The sequence below is a fragment of the Bolinopsis microptera genome, chromosome 1, assembly GCF_026151205.1.
Source record: "Bolinopsis microptera isolate Bmic1 chromosome 1, MBARI_Bmic_1.0, whole genome shotgun sequence".
Classification (NCBI taxonomy): Eukaryota; Metazoa; Ctenophora; class Tentaculata; order Lobata; family Bolinopsidae; genus Bolinopsis; species Bolinopsis microptera.
This window is the reverse complement of record NC_087072.1, coordinates 16033204-16042513: the sequence shown is the minus strand read 5'-3', so window position 1 is coordinate 16042513 and position 9310 is coordinate 16033204. Positions and strand designations below refer to the sequence as shown.

The following is a 9310-nucleotide window of genomic DNA, read 5'->3' as shown; positions in this document are numbered from 1 at the left end:
ATGCTACGATTACGAGGAGATCTTGTATAAAACGTAGTTGATATTATAAACAGCAACAATGATCCCCGATAACGCATCTTGAACAGTTACATCTTGTATTACAGTTACACCCTCTCTAACCATGGATCATAAGTGCAGGATAACGTGTTTTGGTAATAAGGTAAGTGATGCCACTGAGAACTATCTCCATATAGTACCTGGAGAGTGAGAGTTATAGTGTGTCCCTTATATTGACTAATGGTTTCGAACATAAAACATGCCTAAACTTCATAATATAGTTAAATAAGATGTTAGACCTATCCGTTTTCTAATTCGACCAAACTTTTTACCGGGTAAATTTGTATTGCGGTCGTCTGCTTCTTGTCTAATAATTTTCAAGAATTATTTCATTATCTGAAAAGCATGGCGCTTGATTTTTGAAAAAAAAGAAACTATTTTTGTAACCAAATAAATTACCTCTGAATTAAATGTCAATGTCAGCTTAACAGCTGATAAACAAAACCACAAAAAGAGTATAACAAAGTGTTACCTGCTCTTTAAAATATTTTAAAACTTAACCAACTTTTTACATATCAAAATATATTTATCAAAAACAATTGGTTTATTCGTTTCGTCAGGGAGTCATTTCGACAGAATTCCCTTGAAAAATAGTGTTACAGATTACCCCAGAACTACAACATTACAAAAGCAAAAATATTAATTTCTCTTTCATAATTAATTACTATTAAATCGAGAACCCCAATCAATCTTTATAGGTTTTCGCGGTTCAGCTGGTGTCGGAGGACGGGACGGTGCTGTTTTACGTTTTGGGATCCCTACATCCAAAGGGCCAAATTCTTTCTCAAAGTCCTGATCAAAGTCTAAGTAAGGGAAATTAGGATTACTAAATTTTGTGTAGCCCATTAGCACAAAGTCCCACTTATAATACTGATATATCTGCTCCATGATGTCTGGTTTTACTTTATCGTAGAATCTGAAAAGTAGGGATATTAGTTATATGGACACGTTCATTTGAGTTTGAGGATATTGGTAAATATAAGTGACCCTATTAAATGGCACAGTGTAGTTGAATTTGTCACACTATGAGATTACATAAACCCTTGATGGTTAGGATAATCGTATCATCCTCTAGGCTAACTTTGTCACATGATAACGATATCTTAATCAGGTGATAAGATATCGCTTAAATACGGCCGGCGCGGAAATGGTTACATTGTCACACTATAAACATGTGACGGAGTAAATATGGACCCCTTGCTGCCGTTTTTGACCAAATTTTTGAGTGTCCAGTTGATTGGATGGGTACATATGACCATTACCTACATATTTGACGACTTTTTTCGTTAGATGGTGCACTCAGGTTTACTGTCACACATTAAAAAAAATGTGATGAATGTTTAGGGCACCCTGATAAGCAATGCTGAGTAGTGTAGGTTTATTTGATGGCCTGAAAGTGCTGGGAATTGTTATTATATCATATAGTCGTAAGGAATTAAAACACTGAAGGCACAACCAAGTTTACTTTGTCACATAATCTTGATGATATCTGAACATGTGAAATTGAACAAATAATGATATACCAGCATAAACCCCCTTATATTGCGTACTATGGATCAAACAACACTGCTAGTACCATGCACCAGTCACATGAATCATTATCAGGTGGTAATATGTTAACAGTGTCACAATTAAACTACCACAACCAGGTCAAAAATAGGGTAATTTCGTCACAAACAAATTATTATAACTCTGTTAGCTCCTTGCTGGCAAAATAACTAGTTTATCGACAATTTTTTGATGATTAAGTTACATAGTATTCTAATAGAGGTATAGTTCTTCAAAATAGGGGCAAGACATGTTTACTTTGTCACATCAGTTATTATAAGAGTTAGGTAATCGTCATCAGATTAAAAGATATTTTTCGTAGTTTGGATCGATTAATATACCTGTAATAAAGCATCCTATGCCAATTTTAACGTGCAATATCTTGATATTGTTGGGGCAGGGAAAGTTAATTTTGTCACATTTTCAGTGTCATTGACAAATTAATCTAAAATTGTTACAATTGAGCTCTGATGTTCTGGACAATATTCTTCGAATCGTTTCTGAAAGAATGTTGAATTCTAATAGAGTTATAGATCTTAAAAATAGGGGCAAGACATGTTTACTTTGTCACATCAGTTATTATAAGAGTTAGGTAATCGTCATCACATTAACATATATCTTGTAGTTTGGATTAATTTATACAGGCAATAAAGCATCCTAGTATGCCAATTTTAACACACTATCTTGATATCGTTGGGGCAGGGAAAGTTAATTTTGTCACATTTTTAGTGACTTTGACAAATTTAACCTAAAATTGTTAAACTTAAGAATGTTGAATTCTAATAGAGGTATAGAATATAGATCTTCAAAATAGGGGCAAGACATGTTCACTTTGTCACATCAGTTATTATAAGGGTTATTATAAGAGACTATTTCATTCTATAATCATTGTTTTTAATCTATTTACGATTTCGTATAATTTTTTGTGACAATGTAAACATCAACTGATCTTAACTTGCATCAACTACATTGTCATCATATAAAGTTTTCACGCCTTTCAAACCAAAATCAAATATAAATAATTCGCCCAAAATTTAAAATTTCATATATTGTGACAGAATAACCCTCATTTCCCAATAACCAAGTGCCTGTATTAGCTAACTATTCAAAACGATATATTTTAGGGCTATGATTGGTAGAGCAACTATCAAATAATGAGTTGAAAGGGTTTTCAGGACACCTCACAGTAGAATAGAGGTATGGTATCATGAGTGTGACAAAGTTACCCAAATATTGCCTTGTAACCGTTCGATCCGTGCCCATTAACCAATGTTGTATCATAATTGTAAGATTGACCTAATTTACTATATTTCAGACCAAGGAATGATAATTAGACAACTGCAGTTAACTAAGTCACACAAAATGTGACATTTGAAACATTATAGTGCCTAACAACAATAGATTTTCTTTCTGAGCGGTGCATATGGGAGTATGGGTTACGTGGCTAATGTTCAGAACTTCTGAACATGCTAGGTTAATAGATGTCAAAATTAAGCCACTATCGTCGAAAACGCTATTATTTTTGTTTACCAATATCCTCAAACTAAAATGAACGTGTCCATATATCTTTAGGTTATTTTTTAAAAGTCATCGGTAATCGCATTCCTTTAAATTTCAGTAACTAAATTGATAGATTTGCCCTGATTTCATCGTTTAAGGTTTAAATTGCATTGCTGCAACAAACATTTTCGGCCAGAGAGTATCCAGAAAGCTACCAGTAACAATAATGCGAAAGAGAAAATTAAAGTTTCTAACTCTTTTGTAGAGTTCTGTGATTAAGTGACCTGCTTACATTGCTCTGTTTATAAATATAACGTAAAATAGACTTACTCGTGTGCCAAATTAACAGTAGCAACGCTGTCATAACCAATATCTGTTCTAGATCCAGGAAACTCGAACTGAGTGGTGTTTGTGTGCTCCTGGATCTCCTTTATCTGTTGACTTGTTGTCTCCGTCTTAAAATTGTTTCGTGTGCAAACATGGCATCCTAACCTCCTAACTACGTCAAATTTAAAAAATACCAAAATTCAAGATTTTACACTTATCTTGACAAAATAAGTAAAACGGGCTTGTTTTAAATTACACCAAAGTCCTAACTGTGAAAAATTACCTGTGCGATAATGTCGTAAGGGAAATCGCATATCTTCATTTTACTCCACTGAGTCGTATAGTGGATGTTCTTGATCTGGAAATAGGTAATAAGTATCATAGCTAGTAACATTTACTTGAACTGCGTACCACACGTAATGAAGTACATAGCTAGATATTTAGACTAGCAGCTGAGGTTAATAAATTACACTAAAAACTCCTCTGCCCGTCCACTACCAATGAAATAAGGAATTAGAGAGTTGATTTAAGTTTTAATTTTTGTACTTACAGTTCCTTTCATAACTCCCTCAGTAAATGCTGCAAATTTTTGTGTGTCCGGTGACTCAGCTGTCAGACTCGGATCTACGATCCTCATTTCTGGTTTTATACCATCTTCCGCTCTCCTGTAAGTTTCACGTAGTTAAATAAACGATTCAAGGCTTTCTTCATTCTTGAGAGTATATTTTTCAGCGTTCATAAAATTAGATGTGTTTGGAAATTGGTTAGGTCACCAGTGCACCACGGTGAGGGCACCAGTGCACCACGGTGACTAAGTCTCACTTTACAGACTTCAAAAAAAGGGAACAACATCTCACCTTAGAATTTTATCTCTGAAACCAGATATTAACCGAAGGAGTGGATTTCTCATAAAGCCAACTTTATAGAACGGTTTTATCACGTCGTTCAGTGTTCTGAGGTAGTTTCAGGTTAGTGTTTATCTAAATCAAAAGCATTCACAACGAAACGGATTTACAATTGATATGCCGAAATAGGAGCCTCTGCCCGACTTGGTGACCAATTCTAGGGCAGGTAGAGCGAGCCTCATTGCCCACGATAAGTTTAGATAAGTATAACAAAGTGCAACATTTTAATTTGTACTCACACGCTATCGGGGTCGCTTGATTTGGACTCGGCGGAAATCCAAGCTTCATCTATATTCCCATATTTTTTCATTGCGTGAACACCAGACATTTTCTCATAATCCTTATTTTCACCTTGTAATCTGGCAAACCACTTTTTGAACGATGTAGACCCGGTCTTAGGATTACTAGAATATAAAATCATGTTCTCAATCCAGTTTTTTGTGATTACCAACATTCTTGGTTTCTTAGCCTCCTCGCCCGGCACAACCGTTATCATTTCATACTTTACGCACTGCGAACGAACAAATTCCAGAATGTCATCAGTTTTCTTGACGTGGTCCCACGAGTCACCTATCTTCTTAGGTGACTCCTGGTCTGGTACTACTGCTGCTGCTGCTGCGTGATGACCTCTAGGCTCTATTGTCGCTACAGGTTGTGGAGAAGATATTGAGAGATCCCTCTTTGTGGGTTGCATTATATCGTTTGCAGGATCTATTGGCTCTGTGGGTTTCTCATAAAGCGGTTCTGTTGGTTCCCTGACGTCATCTACAACATCAAAAAGTTTTGTGTATGATGATATTAATTGGTGTTCTGGAGGCTTCTCCTCAGTTACTTTCTGCAGAGAATTGATTGATTGAGCATTGGAGCTACCATCACTGTTAGTCCTGATGTCCTGAGAAAAATATCAGTCGATAAACTTAGCAATACCTCCAGTGGCGTAACGTTGCAACGGTACGCCACCGATCTGTTCCTAACCATAACCATAAATGTAACCCTGACTTTAAGTTGAATCCAAATACCCTCAAGAATAAGGTCCATATATAAAAGGGTCCACGAAAAATGTATATAGGAATGTATACAGGAAACGATGTAACAGAGTCAATATATTTTAATGTTGCCATGGGGTGACAAGTCCCCATACATCGTAGTCCAATAGTTTCACTGCGTCATAATATAGCAAGCGTTTAATGGACAATCAATTCTTATTGTAATATTATAACATTAAAAAGAGTAACCAAACTAACCGTTTCATGGTTTGCGGGGGTTTTATCTGGATCAGAGGAGATCTCTATGACTATGTTTTCACCCCCTGTAAAGATAAACATGATAAATAACAAGGATGGACATTTAACCGGATGACAGAGTCGGTGGATATCGTTCAAAATGACATATTTTATTTTTTAACTTGTTTTGAATGTTCCAATTCCAGTGAAAAATGTTGCTGCTCTCTACCAGGGTTTTTACCTTGAAAGTTATTTAAGAGGTCTCGGTAGGGTTCTGTTTTGTAGATAAGAGCGCTTAGACAAAAGAGCGTCACCAAAGCACCAATCAGAGCTTTTCTGGATAGGAACATCTTGGGCAGTTAGAAGTAACGTCTTTTGATCTTTATCAACAATGAAGCGCAAATTTTTTTCAGATAGAAGCGTATCACTTGTTCGCTCAAGCTTTACGCTATCCTGTTCAAATAAGTGTTGACGGAGACATGATCACCTACGTGAAATTCCTGCAGCAAATATGATTTAAGGTCCTTGCAAAATGAAACGTTTCAAAGTGATCTAAAAAAATGTTATAAAATTCCTTTTGAAAGTTTAAACAAGCGTATACGAGCGAATATGCGACCAGCAGTGGCCCTGCAGGATTAGTATATTATGTATAGAAACAATGAGAGATAACGGGTATATGCATATCAAATTACGCAAATTTAACCCATCTTCTGCAGTCGGTCTAAGGTTTCGTTAAGGATATTGGATCTGGTAAATCTGCAATTAAATCCCGATTAACAGTAACTGGTGCAAGTGGCTGGTGAAATCTTGTAGTACAGACACAGTAGCGACAGTTAATCTAAATTAAAATACGCAACATCAGATAGGGCAATGGCAAGGAACAAAGAAGTAATACCTAGGTGGCTAAAAGCTAGTTAATAGTAATACTGTAACAACAGCAAAGTGTATTCACGGCGTACGCGTTTGCATGTATGTATCCATGAGATGAATCTAAATGGCTGCTTGCTATTCACCACCCTCTTTGGAGAGCAATTCAAATACAACCTGGAGTATACCAGAGCTCATACAATCCAATTATACTAGAAGTAGCGTGCAATAAATACATGTACATCAGTTATACAAGGTGGACAGAGTACATTGTGTAGAATACAATTATACTACAACAAACTAGGCAGAGAATCTGTACTTTTATGCAGTGAAGGAAGCCATGCACATGCGTCCGACACACGTGACCGGTGACCGGTGGTTGAAATTAGCGGAACATTTCATGTATAGAGAGAGAGAGAGAGAGCGATTGTAATCACTAGAGAGATTGTATATAACTTGTATCAAAGAGTACACCAGGGCACTAAAAATACGATGATATAATTTTTAAATGATTTAGCATATATATGTGGTATGTGCGTTGTGCTTGGTGCAGACCGTATAGATTATAGAATACCCAAATATGCGAATCATATACAAATTGTAAATTTTGGGCAGATGAGAACCCCTATGCAACAGTGAGTCGCCTATCACTAGAGAGAAAGTCAGAGCTTGGATGGGGATCGGGTATCATGGTATTGACATGTGAGACGGCTGCAAATTACATCCTACTTTGAGTCCACGTGGATGGGAACACCAAACAGACCTGCTCGCTTCGATCACCTGTCCTGGAACCAGTACGACTGCTGTCTAGCTGGTCTCCCACGCTCTTCGAACCTTGCAGAAGGATGGCATAATGGTTTCCGCAGCCTCGTCCAGTGTTCAAATCCTACCATCTGGAAATTCCTTGAAGCCCTCAAACTAGAGCAAGGACTAACAGACCAGAAGATCACAGAAAGACTGATGAGAAGACCTCCACCCCAGAGAGCAGCCAAGTGGATAAGGTACGACTCCCTTCTGGAATCCTTCATGCAAGCCTACGATAACCAGGAGTACGAAGTCATCGATTATCTCTCTGCTGTTTCTGCTGCACTATGAATTCGACATTTGATTATTGATATTATCGGTTTTACGAAATTGGGATTTTATGATATTTCGATTGTACTATATTTCTATGACAGTTATACATTTTACTTAAATAAGATTATTTGCTTTAGTAATATTCTAAAAGTAGAATTAAAGAAAAGTAAGGAAAAGTCGATATAAGATAAACTTGTCATTATATAGTGTTGTCATTATATAGTCCGTTTTGCAGACTATATAATGACAAAGATCAGCTGTCATTACAAAGTGCTTGTCATTATATAGTGTTGTCATTATATAGTGTGATTACCAATGGTAATCACACTATATAATGACATACCCCTACCCTAGGCCTACGACATATATGACATATGGTAATTTACCATATGTCATATATGTCGGCATCATCTATTTGCTAGCATCTGCCTCGATCTAGACTCTTTATTTAAACAAAGGAACCAAAACGAAGCACAACTAAAGACCAGGGGAGAGTACACATATATACAAGAAGACAATACGTCCGTTCTGGACCTAGGAAGTAGATTTATCCCGAAACTTTTAACACGGGTCATGTAATTTAAATTAGGCTGGTATCAACTTCCGTTTTGTAGGTATTTCCTATGATAATGAAATTCAATTTACTGCACTCTTAGTTAAATAAATTTGAGACTCTTCCATCACTGCTCAATCGTGGTCTGATGGTATTGGTCTTAACGGGTGATATACTCGTAAAATATCTGTTCCATATATTGGACCGTCCATACACAGGACCGTCGACGAGTCCAACTCGGCGCGCGTCCTGGTATAAGGTTGTAAACCTACAATATAATCAATCAGTGGCGCGGGCGTAATGTTACATTTTGTCATCCGCTAAGATATTTGGATCCCCTACCCTAGGCCTACTTTTTATCGTACCATCTTTTCTTTTTTTTCGCTCACCGAACAATATATTCATTGTGACGTTATATCGGACTATCATCCTCAGAAGAAGATGGATGAGTGATACTTCTTGAGCGTTATCTTTTCTATAATGAAGGTGCAAGAGTCAAGCAGTTTGTTCAGTGCATTTTAATTTGTACCTCAATACGCATTACCAATTAATTGCAATTACGCAGCGCTCCGTTCTTTGTAGGTTTACAACCTACAAGTACCAGGACGAGCGCCGAGTTGGACTCGTCGACGGTCCTCTAATATTTGGAACAAATATTTTACGAGTATCACCCGTTATATATTAATCCGTTCTCTGAATTAGAGATAAGATGATCGAAGTATCATTGTATTGGCTGTATCACATCAACAATACTCTAGCCCTGATCCCACTATCCTTCTTTTACTTACATAAAAGTTACAGCATTCGATGTCTGACTCTGACGTCTGTGTGAAGCTGAAATGGTTGATTGACGATGTCAACCCATCGAGATGAGCAATGCCAATACTAAGGTAATAAGTTACTGTATTAATTTGACTTACCAGGCCAGTCTCGGTGACCAAATCAGGTCATATCCCATTACTGTCCGGGAGAGCATTTTAATATTTGTTTTTTTTCGTGGGGGATTATTCGGAATTAGCTACTCGATTAGGCACTATCCGTCGCGGAGTCGAGTCCGCGGCGGAGCCGCCGGACTCCGAGCGGACTCCGGCGGTGCTCCGCCAAAATGTATTTACAGTGGACTCGAGTACATTTTGGCGGACTCCGAGCGGAGCCGAGCGGACTCCGAGCGGACTTTAAAGTCCGCCGCGGACTCCGAGCGGCTCCGCGGCGGCTCGGCGGAGTGTCCGCCGCGGACTAAGCCACTAGGCGGA

The 9310-nt window shown here is 37.6% G+C and overlaps 1 protein-coding gene across 2 annotated transcripts; it reads right to left on the bottom strand.

The window, feature by feature from the left end:
• Nucleotides 1-439: 439 nt before the first annotated feature.
• On the bottom strand, nt 440-7518 carry LOC134816505 (uncharacterized). Of its 2 annotated transcripts, none has more exons than XM_063825375.1 (8): nt 5802-7518; nt 5582-5646; nt 4577-5229; nt 4290-4385; nt 3983-4097; nt 3716-3790; nt 3436-3560; nt 440-973 (listed from the first exon to the last, which is right to left on the bottom strand). In XM_063825375.1, exons 1-8 carry the CDS (start codon nt 5908-5910, stop codon nt 715-717), a joined length of 1497 nt encoding a protein of 498 aa, XP_063681445.1. In that variant the 5' UTR covers nt 5911-7518; the 3' UTR covers nt 440-714. The 2 variants fall into 2 exon arrangements, with proteins under 2 accessions (XP_063681445.1, XP_063681452.1); XM_063825382.1 differs by having other exon boundaries at nt 4577-5172; nt 5802-6062.
• Between the last annotated feature and the right edge of the window lie 1792 nt (nt 7519-9310).

Bases quoted from the DNA above. Each gene is read 5' to 3' on its own strand.
- LOC134816505 (XM_063825375.1), bottom strand. From the start codon at position 5,910: ATGTTCCTATCCAGAAAAGCTCTGATTGGTGCTTTGGTGACGCTCTTT. The intron at 3,561-3,715 runs GTAATTTTTCAC...AACAATTTTAAG, and splicing joins CTTACGACATTATCGCACAG to ACGGAGACAACAAGTCAACA. The intron at 974-3,435 runs GTAAGTCTATTT...CCTACTTTTCAG, and splicing joins ACTGTTAATTTGGCACACGA to ATTCTACGATAAAGTAAAAC.